This window comes from Monodelphis domestica, chromosome 3 (genome assembly GCF_027887165.1).
Source record: "Monodelphis domestica isolate mMonDom1 chromosome 3, mMonDom1.pri, whole genome shotgun sequence".
NCBI classification, from domain to species: Eukaryota; Metazoa; Chordata; class Mammalia; order Didelphimorphia; family Didelphidae; genus Monodelphis; species Monodelphis domestica.
Window position 1 is genome coordinate 81,465,275 of NC_077229.1, and position 12,365 is coordinate 81,477,639.

A 12,365-nucleotide genomic window follows, 5' to 3' on the forward strand; every position below is an offset into this window, starting at 1 on the left:
TAGCTCACCCTAAGAAAGGGGTGACCAGTTGTAGGAGCTCTGATCCAGACACCAACTCCTGATTGAAAAGAGCAATGCAGCGAAGGAAATTTTCATAGACTTCTTGGCTTTTGAGTACTCGGCGTACCTGAGGACAAAAGAACAGAGAAGATTCAAAAGCCCTATGCTAAAGGTCTCTTTCACTTCTAAGACTTTCAATCCCAGTCCAGATGTTATTCTCCTTGTGAATCATTAAAGGAAATCATCAAAACAAAGAAAAATAATTTTAAAAATCATAACTACTTCTCACACTTTATGCCACTTTTCCCATAACTGTATAAGGAAGCTAAGTAGTGTAGGTATTGTTATCCCCATTCTAGGGTTGAGAAAATGGAAGGTAAGCAGGGTTAAGTGACTTGACTATAGTAACAAGGCTAAAAAGGATCAGAACCAGAATTCAAACCTAAAACCCATGTCAGTCTCTTGATTCCATATCCAAAACTATTATACCACATTGCCCAAAATATAAGCAGAACATCTGAACTAATATAATAACCCAAGCTATATACTATCAGTGTCTTTGGTCTTATAGATGGTAACATGTTACTTATGGTTACAGTGACGCCAAAAATTCTAGTTTAGTATCTTCTTATAAAACCTTTCTGGTGGGAGGGGCCCAGTGGCAATTTGCCACTTGCTTGGGGTCTCTGGTTCTGACCCTGACCAGAGACTGGCTTTATTGTGAGACTGGCCCCCTCTCAATAAACCTATTTAGCTTAGAGTTTTGTACTGGGGTGATAACTTTTTGCCACACAAAGCAATGCTCCAAATCAACAGAACGATAAATGTTGGAAAGGAAGAGAAAAGGAACAGCTAACCTAACTGGGAAGTCCAGTAGTGAGATGTGACTGGTCTCCAAAACCAGAAAGGATGACTAAGAGCAAATAGCCTGAGTCAACTGCCATAAACTTCAATATTTTAAAGAGCTGTAATTTGTCAGGGTAGAAATGGCTATGAAAAAATTCAATCTCTACTGGGTAAACATCTGTCCATGAGTCCCGTTCCCCCACAACAAGCTAAGTTAAACTGTTCCTTTGACAACAGAAGCACTAGCTTATGGTCTTCCCAACCCAAAATGATTGTGGTATAAAACATCAATGTAACATTAAAAAACTCCAATCCCTAGTATTAAAATCTTCCTGACTTAAGAGAGTCTTCCAGAGATTCAGAGCAGGGTTCACTTAGTTAATTGCCACAAACCATCAATTACCAAAAAGAACAGTAGATGATCAATTTGTTTCCCATGGATATGTGCTCAACCTGAACCTAAACTTCTAAAGTTAATAGTGTCAAAAAAGATTTTTCCAAAGTACGTGTACAGAACCTTGCATTTTCCCTCTCCCTAGTTCCAAATGTGAGTGTGAAACCCCTACCTCCTTTTATGATTATAAGAGTATTAGCCTTTATGATTACTTTTATAACACAATCATTAGTTTTTGAGTTAATAGTCAAATAATATAGTTTGCTAAGAAAATATATATCTTGGGGTGGTATTAAATCTTGCTGACAAGCACTTTGACCTTAAGCCTACAATCCAAAAGTTTCTACCACACCCTGCTAAGTGTAAGCTCAGGACAGTCAGTAGAGAGGTGGAGGGCTGCTTTGGGGGAAAGCTCAAGACAGTCAGGAAGAAGGTGGAAGGCTGCTCTTGGGTTCAAATATCAGTCACTCAACTTCTGACTCCTAATCATAATAATTGTCAGCAGAAAAACAATTAGACTCCAAACCCTTATTGCAGAGACCTTGAAAAGGTCAACCATATCAGACATGGGCTACACATAGCAATTATTTTTGTACCTTCCAGCTTATTCAGCACCTGCATCATTGGTTAGGACCTGTCTATGTGAAAGATGTGTACATCCATGCTATTTTAATTTTTGACTGTATCACTTTGTCACTGTGTCATTAGATTTCTCTCCATAAAAAAGGCTATCTCCTAAGGCTTGGGATCTCTGGTTCTGATCCTGACCAGAGACCGGCTTTATTGTGAGACTGGCCCCCTCTCAATAAAACTATTTAGCTTGGAGTTTTGTACTGGGGTGATAAATTTTTGCCACACAAAGCAATGCTCCAAATCAACAGAACGATAAATGTTGGAAAGGAAGAGAAAAGGAATGCAGAATTGTGGGCCAGAACCCATCACTTCCCAACAGAAGGGATCAAATTACTGACCTTATCAAAGAAAGAGAATTCTTGCAAAGTTCCATATTTTCCCACAGCTGCAACAGACAGATCTTTGGTCCCTCGCAATTTCATTTTCTTCTGTTATGAAAAGTTCAGCAGCGTTAAAGCAGTCTGTATGCATCAAGCACTCAATAAAAGCTCACTGGAGGCATGAACACCAAAAAACTGAGAAACTAGGGAATGTCTATCCTCTGATAATCACCATTCCCTTCTTAGGTTCCTCTCTCCGTAGCATCCCACCTGGATATTTCATTGGTATCAGTGCTCCCTGTGTGTGTGTTCTCCCCACCTAAAGTGTGTCAGTTATCTTTGTATCCTCAGCACTTTGCACATGACCTGGTTCAGAGCAGATACTAAAGACATGGAATGAACTGAATCATATTCCAGACAAAAGTAAAGAAATGAGATATAGAATCAGACCCATGATCTTTGCAGCCCAGTAATTTCACTGGAAGAGGTGCCATGGGCTGCATTATACTTAAAAAGACCTTCCCTTTCTATCCAAATTCATAATAATATATATGATCCATAATAATATGATCCAAATCATAATAATGATCCAAATTCATCTCTTGCCAGCCCTAATGAAGGAGATCAAGTACCCCAGGATCTGGCCCCAGGGAAGTCTTGAATCACTGGGATCATTCTTGAGCATTTTGCCTATGCTCTCTGTTTTGTAGCATCTTTTCCCTGCTAGTCAGGTCCTTCTTTTTTTTAATCTGTTCTACTATGGATCTAGAAATACAAAAGGATTTTAGATGCCTAATAGCTCAGTCCCTGCTTCCTTTTGCACTGCAACAGATGAATCCTAGAAAGATTAAGTGATTTACTCAAGGTCACAGAAATTTGAACCCAGGCCCTCTGGCTCTACTATCACTGTTATTATTTTAGCTTCTCTTCTAGAAGGAATCATTTCCAGCTACTCTACTTTTCTTAAGTATGGTGATAAGAATATAGTTGTGTAAAAGGAGAGATCAATGTCTAATACCATTCTTAATGATAACCAATATCAATGGCTTTTTCATATTTGGCCACACACTAAACTATGTCTTTACTAATAGTCCACAATGACTCTCAGTCACAATGGCTTAGAAATTCGATCACACAAGCACAAGTAGTATCTCACTTCTAACACATGTTGAGGAAGGATCTGAATTTTTAAACTCATGAAATGAAAATCTTAAGAATTTTTTTATGGTATTAGGTAGCTGCTAAACAAATTATGGCATGTGAATGTAGTAAAGAAAGTAATATGCCATAAAGAATGGCACAATAGGCAGATTCAAAGCAAAATGAAAAGATTTTATGGAATGATGTGGAGTGAAATCAATACACCTAGAAGAACAATCTATGGATTTGGAGATAATAGTAAAATATTTTAAAACTGATCAATGCCCAGCCCAGACAGGCTCAAGAGACCTGAAAATGAATTATGTAAATGAGAGCTTAGACTGCAATGAAAGGAATATGAGAATAAGAAGATGATGGTCTCATTGTCCTGATCAGACTGCAGCTACAATATTCTGTTCCTTTACAGGCCTTAAACTTTAGGGCAGCAACTAATGAGCTGGAGAGCATTCAGAGAAAGGTAACCACAAAAATGAAATGGGTTCAAGACCATTTCATATGAGGACAGGAGAAAGCACCTAGAAATATTTAGTTTCCCTCTTCTGAAGAATCAGGAGAATGAAGAATCCCTGGCATATATTTTTGTCTGGCCCTGAAGGGTAGTACTAGGAAGAGTAGATGGAAGTTTCAGAGATGCAGACTTAGGCTGTCTTTACAATGAGAGCTATCTAAAAGTGAATAGGATGTCTCAGGAAGTTAAGAGGTTCCCTTCCTCCCTGAAGATTATGGCCAAGAGTGTGTTGAACTAGAATACCTTCAAGATCCTTTCCAACTCTAAGATTTTATGACACTTAGCACTGACAAAGCAATCTTCTTCTATGGATAGCTTGCCCCTACACTTTGGGAACCTTAAGTTGCTTTCTAGTTTTTGTTTTTTTCCAAAACTGACAAATTGATTCGTCTAACCAGACTCCAATAAAGTTCTCCCCACTGAAGTCCTTAACTCTGACAAATAGTTCAACATCAGAAAGATGTTATCAGTGAAAATTATAGTAGAAAAAAATGTGTCCACATCTAATCTGCCCCTATAGCCTCTCCATCTGACTTGCAGCTGAAACCTTCAGTATATGCTGTCTCCCTCTATCAGAGTTTGAGCTCCTTGACAGAAGGGATGGTTTGCTTTTCTATTTGTATCCCCATAACTTAGTACAGTAGTTGGCACAAAGGCATGGCTTCATAAATGATTTATTTACCTATTTAGCCATATAAAGGCTTGAGGGGCTCCTCCATAAATAAAATATAAACTCTGATGAATGGATTGTAGGGTATCACTTTTGCCTGCTCTTAGGCTATTGGGGACCCTTTGGGACCCTCAATTGGGTCTCCTGAGCTTCTGATATGGGAGCTCTCATGGTGGTTCCAACTTTTTTGTGATGAGGAACTACTATGCTTTTCACCTGAAGACTTCTCAGTAAGGGAAATAAAGTCCTGCTAAAACCAATAAGTAATTTTTCAAAGTACTCTTAGGCTCATTTTTAAAATTTTATTTTTATAATAAGAATGACAGGAGCTATTTTCATCACATATGAGAAATGAAGATGTTGAGGCAAAGAGAATTAGAACAGATCTAGAACTAGTATAAAATGTCAGAACTAGAAGGGACTTTACAACAGAAACTAGGAGGGTGGGAGGGCCCTTAGAACAGAGAATGTCAGGGCTGGGAGGGACAGACAGTTAAAATATGTCTCTCTCTCATAAAGGCACGTTAATTTACTAACTTCTATATTGTCTCAACTATACCATATTGCTTCTGCTTAGAATTCAATTCAAAAAGGGAGAACTTAAATCCCAAAACTTAGAGCTAACTATCACCCAAATAAATCCTTTCTTAAAAAAAAAAAAAGGAAGGAGTTGATGACCACAGCGCTAACTTATTTTCTTAAGCTAACTCCTAAGTTTGGGACTAAGCTGCCTTCCTCACTGTGGATAGTTACCTTGGCTGGGCCAGTGACAGGACGAAGGAGTAAAGGCCTAGACCTTTTTTTGCTGTGTTCCAGATTCTTTTCATGTTCAATTTTCTGAACACTATTCATTTCACATGGTCCATTTCCTGTGAACTAAAGGAAACAAACATATGATTAGTTGTAAAGAACTTTAGCTGTACCACACAGATATTCACAGGATACTAGGCAAATCTATCCCTTCAGTCATCATTTATTATTAAGCACCTGGTATATGCAGAATACTGTGAAAGGTATTAAAGAATGCAAAAATGAAATAAGACAGAATCTCTGTTCTTCTGGAGCTTACAACAGATCCAGGGCATCTCACTTTTAAAGTGTGTTCCAAAATAGAGAAATCCAATAACCACTGAAAGAATGAATCAACAGGAGCCTAAGAGAGCAAGTGCTATGCAAAGTTCAAGGAAGGTTAAGGTATGCCTGAGTAAAACCACAGAATCAAATTTTTCAATATCTTCTTAAATGGCGGTGAAAAGAAAAGAGCAAATTATATGTGGACTAAAAACACTAAAAACATGTGGTTTAGTAGTTCTACTTCCTTAGCTCTAAAGTGAGGTTTAGAATAATATCTGGGTTTTCCTCAGAGTACATACTGCATTTTCCCAAGTCACTAAGTTTATTCACAATGAATGAAAAATAAAGGTAGCTAGATGGGAACAAGTAAAAAAGTAGGGAACTTGGAATGAGGAAGACCTGATTTAATTTTTAATTTTGCCTCAGATACTATAACCAACAGTGTAACTCTAGGTAAGGACCTTATTAACCTCGGAGCCTCAATTTACTCATCCATAAAACAAGGAGGTTAAACCTGATGCCCCCTTTGAAGGCCCTTTCCAGCTCTAAAACTGATTCTACAATGCCACATCTCTCATCACTGCTCCTCACCACTATCAATTTAGATAGTAAAAAGAAAGGAATAGGCCGGAAGAGGGAGAGAGGAACGATCACCAAAGGTAAATCCTGAGAGTTGCTTTTCTGACATATTAGTAAGTTCTCAGATTTGATGAAGGCTAAGCCTCAATACCGTTTCAGTTATTTTAATAATCCAAAATTCATTAATTCCATTTTCTTCTTGCTCATTCTCAAATCATTCAAGGATTGTGCCTAAAAAAAAGTATTTATAATATTATTTTATTTCAATTCTTCAGGAATCTGAGATTTCACTACTAGGTATTAGATATTCCCTCCACCAAAAGTCATGAGGCAGAGACCAAAAAAACTCATCATGTGGCAGCTAACTAGCTAATCTGTATGTGGCCCAATTGGTCCTATGATGCCATTACCACTGGGCCTGCTCTTAAAATGGGGCCAGCTTGGTTAAACCTACTGGAAATTTAACTCCAGCAGCAAAGTCTTCAAGAAACCAGGGTCATCTCCATGGATTTTGTTACATGAATTAGCTAATAATAATAAACTATTTTTGGAGTCCTTGGATGCTCTCCCTCCTCTTGATGTACTTTTGCAAAGGAAATCTGGTTCTATAGATAAAAAGCTAATAATAATAATGAGATTAGCTAATAATATTAGGATAGGCTTATGTTGGTGAACCTATGGCATGTATACTGAAGTGTGCCAGAGGGGACTGCTCTCTTCCTCCTCTCCACATGAAGACCTGAGGACATTTCTCATATCACCCATTCCTATGCCCAGCAGCTCAATGGGAGCAAGGCTTCCTCCTTCCTGTCTGGGTGCAGCTGGCATATAGCATGAGGCTTACAGTTTGAGCACTTGGGTCTCTAAAAGGTTTATCATTGCTGGGAGAGGGTATAAGGACTAGAAGTACAATTTCTCCAGTACAGGACAAGTCTGACTATTTCTTTATCCCTTTTAACCTTACAAAGATATCCAGAACACTGAGAGAAAGGTTCAGTCATAAAACCAGAATGTGTCAAAAGGGGGCCTTGAATCCCAATCTTCCTAGCTCAAAAGTTGGCCCTCTAGTCACTACAGTACCATGCCCATAGTAATAATAATACCATACATAGCACTTTACTTACACTACATTAACTAGATGAAAGCTGGTCACACATCAAGTACCGAGCATCTTCTGGTAATACCATCATGCTGTTTTTGCTCCATCCTTCTCTATGTGCTGGCAGTGGCATCTCCATATCTCCAGGGAAGAACCCATCCTTCCCTGACCTGCTTTCTGCAATCCTCCATGGGTCTGTAGCTACTGGTTAAGACTCTCCCTTACAAAGGAGGATTAAACTCTATTGATTTGTATCATATGCTTTACAGTCGAAGAAAGCTATGTTCTGATGGCATCCAGAACGCCCCCTCCTCTTCCTTGGGTAGGGATTAAAGACAGGCCCTCTTCTGCAAAGCCTGCCCACTGCAGCTGAAAGAAGTCTAGACTTCTATACCTATCACTCAAAATCCCCAAAACCATGTTTCCCTCCCTCTGATCCTCTCCCTGTAACTTTTCCCAAGAGTTCCCACATTCACTTTCATAGCTTCAGGTCTTTTGCTCAGTTTCCCTAAGCCCGAAATGCCTGACTGCTTTCCATCTCTATGTTTATTCATATTTTGAAACCTTTGAGCACAATTTAAATGCCACAAAGCATTTCTATCAAATAATAATGACCTTAGATGCCACAAAACACATTATAAACTTCTCATGAAAATAATGTAATACATGATAAATCTATGTATCATAATATTCTGTTGTTTTTAAGTTCTACAAAGGTTGGAATTATAACTTATTTAAACTTATAAACTTTCATGGTCTAGCACAGTGTTAAACATCAAGTACTTAACATACATTTATGATGTTTACTGAATTAAATGTAAAATAGTCAATCAACATGGATACATGCAGAACTATAGATAGTAAAGGGTGACTCTTTGGATGTCATCTGGTCCACTGTTCTTTTACAGATGATGAAACTGAGATCTAGAGTGGTAACATGATTTTCTCGTGTCTTTCCACAAGTTTAGGACAGCCACAACTCAAACCCAAATTCTCCTGACTCCAAGTTAAATGTTCATTCTCACATGCCACTCTTAGAGAATAGAACTGGGAAATATCCTCAGCTCACCTAACTTCCTAATCCCTGGTGAGAAGAATTTCCAAGTCAATGGTGTTCCCAGGCAAAAAAAGGACAGTAACAACCCTCTACCTTCCACATGCTGGCCAACTAAATGCCATAAAGGCTCATGAGATTCAACAAGAACCAGATTTCCTTTGCATAAGCACATCAAGAGGAGGGAGAACATCCAAGGAACTTCAAAAATAGGCAGCCCCCAACTCACTGACATTTGTCACATAAAAAGGAACCCACAGGAGCTCCCATACTCTTATTGTAAAAAATAGACTTCCCAAAATGCTTTGTAATCTCATGGGAATTCTGAGGTGGGCCAAGATTGAGGAAGGATTTAAGCTGGTGGCAAAGGTTTTTGGGGCCCTCTTTTGGACTTCCGTTTTGGAGCAGACGCGTCTCTTCCGTGAGGTTGTGAGGTTATTTTGTCTAGGCCTCTGGCCTAGGCACATGTTTCTTATTCTTTAATCTTTAACCTTTAACCTTTAATAAACCTCTAAAAAATATAATACTCCTTGCAGAGAGAAACTAATTTCTACCTGCCTCAGTCTCCCCATATTCCCTAATTTTAATCTTTACATTATGTGGCTAATACGCTTTAGCTCCATTTCCTTTCCCCTACATCATTCACTGTATCCTGCAGCCTGGAATCTCCCAACTCTTACCCCACATATTATTTAGCAGGGAGAGGAAAAAGAAGAGGAAGAATAATGATTTTTTAAAAAACAATCATTACTATTCATTACCACCCATCCCTAAATTCTACATTTTTACTATCTCAAAACACCCTCATTCCCACCCCTCCCCACCTGCCTCTCCTGACTTCAGTCTCATTCCTCACCAGAGTACCTGTTCCAAACTTCTTGTATCATCTCTCTTACCCCTGGCCATGGGGACTAACTACAGATGTTTAGGCGCAAATATTTTTTCCCATATTATAAATCAAGAAGCTAAGACTTGGAGAGATTAGATAATTTGTCCAAAGTCCTAAATCCAATATATGACTGAGCTGGGCCTCAAACTAAGATCCTTTGAATAACACTCTTTCCATTATTGTCTGGTGAATTCATAATGGGATCTAAGCAAGGGTAGATGCTTGCTAGATATTCCAAATGGAACATAACATATATTTTTTAAAAGTTCTACCTTCTGTCCTAAAACCAATACTAAGTATTAGTTCCAAGGCAGAAGAGCAATAAGGGCTAGGTGGTTGAGGTTTCACACAGCTAAGAAGTGTCTTGAGGCAAAATCTGAACTCAAGATCTCCTGTCTCTCAGCCTGGCTCTCTATACACTGAGTCACCTAGTTGCTCCTGAACATATTTTAAACACAGTGTTCTAAAGGATGGCTATGTTGCTTCTAAGCTCTATCAGTATAACCCATCAGGCATATTATGGGTTAAATAGGTTTTGTGGTCTAACCTGGGAAACGAACCAGAAAGCATTGCTTCGGTGGGAAAATGTATTTCAAGTTCCAGAGAAATGTGAAGAGACCAGGCCCTCTAGAAATAACTGACAAGCTGCCATACTTCACATGTTTAGTGCAGTTCAATGAGAAATTATGAAAATCAATCCACACAAGATACCACTGAACATTACACCAGCCAGGCTGGCCTATCTCCTCCTCATACATACCAAAGACCTTTTAGCCTCTGGAAGGAACTGTCCAAATTCTGAAAGTAGGTCCTCCTGTCCCCTGAAGAGATTAGCTACCTCAGTAAATACTTCTTCCTCTGACATGCCCCGGAAAGGGCGTCCTTTAGTGCTCAGCTGTTCTTTCTGTCAATTTACAGGGAAAGAAGAATGAATCATTAGCAGAGATGAGAGTTATCCTGTAATATTCAAGAATCAAATTATGGAGAGAAAACCAAAAAGCAAATCACTGACAGCTTGGTATGAAATATGTACAATGCAGAAATGGCTGTGCCTGACTTGCAACAAGTATTACCTACAGGGAAAAGGAGAATTAGAAACCTCATACCCAACAAACCCTATGGAGATTTCCAATAACCACCCTCCTTCATTTCCTTTCCCTGGGAAGGGTTTGTCTAGGTCAGAGCCAAAAAAGCCAAAGAATTTTGCTGCAGGGTGGTGGGGAGGACAAGGCAGGAAGCAGTAGTGAGCACCTCTTAGAAGTGAGCACTTCTAAAGCTAATACTAAAGAAACTACAAAGGAATATAAGGGGGAACATTTCCACCCAAAAAGATGTCTAGCAATAAAGATTATAATGCTAACTCAAATTTGTACAGAAATTTGAGGCTTACCAAGTGTTCTCCTCAAAATCCTGAAGGCAGGCTGGAAAGGGAGTATGCTGCCCACTTTCACAAATAAGTGAAAGGGGATTGCAAGAGGCAAAGTCATATGCCTTTAGTCAATGAGAAAGGACTTAACAAGACAAGATTTAGATCCACTCCAAACTATACACTATACCTGTAAAAATGGAGATTTGTATCCCAGATTTCAATCCCCACGAGTCCTTGCTAGCTCCCTGGACCTGTTATAGATTTATTTTTCCTTTACTTGGAATTTTTACACATAAGACTTTGATAGTCTATATTTTCATCCAGAAATTTTCTTTTTTATTTGGACTTTTCTTATGTCTTTTTAATTTCTCTTTCCAATTGATTCATATACCTCATAACTCAGCCATGCATCCCTAAGTGGTCCTGTATTTTTCAATCACCTTCAAGATGAGGAAATGTAAAAAATATTATTATTTAAATTTCAAAGTTTAAATTCCTTTTAAGAAATTTTTTAGGTAAAGAAAGATGCTACCTCTCTGAATCCAGAAACTGAACTGTTTGAAGACACCATGAAGAAGCCTCCAGCTCACAAGCTGCACAAGAAGATCGAGAATGAACTTTGGGTGTGGTTGATTGAACATTTATTTGTATGTATACTTTCATGCCAAAGGGGACTGCCCCCTAACTGGCTTTTTGTCAATGCGTCCAGCAATTATTGGTTTTGGTTTTTTTTCCTCTTATCCTCAAATTATTGTAATCTTTAAATTGATTATGTTTTCATGATCCTTTGGGGAAGTTCTTCTTCCCAAATGATCATATGAGGAAATGTAAAAATGGAGATTTGAATCCCAGACTTCAATCCCCAGAAGTCCTTGCTAGCTCCCAGAATTCTCTCTAATCTCCCTGAGTGTGAGACAACAAATTATTATTTAAAGGAGCTCTCCACCTACTGGGGTCTCTTCCTACTTCCGCTTCCAAGCAGACATGTCTCTCATGATGTAAGTGAAATTGAATGAGTCTCTCAGCCCTCCTAGGCATGTGCTTTCTTACTTGTACTTTCTTAAATTCTTAATCTTAATAAACCTCATAAAATATAATACTTCTAGCAGAGAAACTAATTTTTACCTGCCACAGTTTGGCAATTTTAATCTTAACATACCCCACTACCTCTGCAAAACAAGTTTCTTTTCAGTAACTTTTTACTAACTGTGGAAGGGGCTTCATGGCTAACTTTTAACCCTGCAAGCTTAGCCTTCCTTCCAGGCAGTCTCCCCACTTGGTATTTATTCAGGAAATCCATATTCATTCTCAATTTTTATTGCTTTAAAATATATATATATATATATATATATATATATATATATATATATATATATATATATATATATATATATACACATAAATAAATAGAAGGTGTATCTAGCCTTCCTCACTACCCCACCGCCACAGAAGGATTACTTAGTACATTGCAACAGCACAAATAAATTCTGGATTATCTATCGTTTAGACACAACTGTTGTCCTCCCCTCCACTCCACTCCATTCCACAATTAGTTGAGAGTTTGGTGGCACTCCAAGACTCAGCCCAAATGCATCTCTATTCTTCAGTTCTCCTGCCGAATTTTCCTCATGCAGCTAAATCGCAAGCTGGTGATTGGTACACGCATAAAAAGAAACTCAAGATTTCCTATCAGTCTTGGTTGAAATACCAGATCAGCCTGTATATTTTCAGTAAGTTTTATTCTTAAGACTTATTGAAGTGATTGCCTG

The 12,365-nt window shown here is 38.4% G+C and overlaps 1 protein-coding gene across 3 annotated transcripts in view; it reads right to left on the bottom strand.

The window, feature by feature from the left end:
- Nucleotides 1-12,365, bottom strand: part of SIN3B (SIN3 transcription regulator family member B) — an 82,070-nt gene that overhangs the window by 41,019 nt on the left and 28,686 nt on the right. For 2 of the 3 annotated variants that reach the window (XM_016432362.2, XM_016432364.2), the window contains exons 5-8: nt 9,988-10,131; nt 5,286-5,408; nt 2,212-2,301; nt 9-127 (exon numbers count right to left, since the gene is read on the bottom strand). In XM_016432362.2, the coding sequence (XP_016287848.1) occupies nt 9-127; nt 2,212-2,301; nt 5,286-5,408; nt 9,988-10,131 (476 nt within the window). The remainder of the gene's footprint in view (nt 1-8; nt 128-2,211; nt 2,302-5,285; nt 5,409-9,987; nt 10,132-12,365) is intronic. The other variant, XM_016432363.2, reaches the window with a different exon arrangement.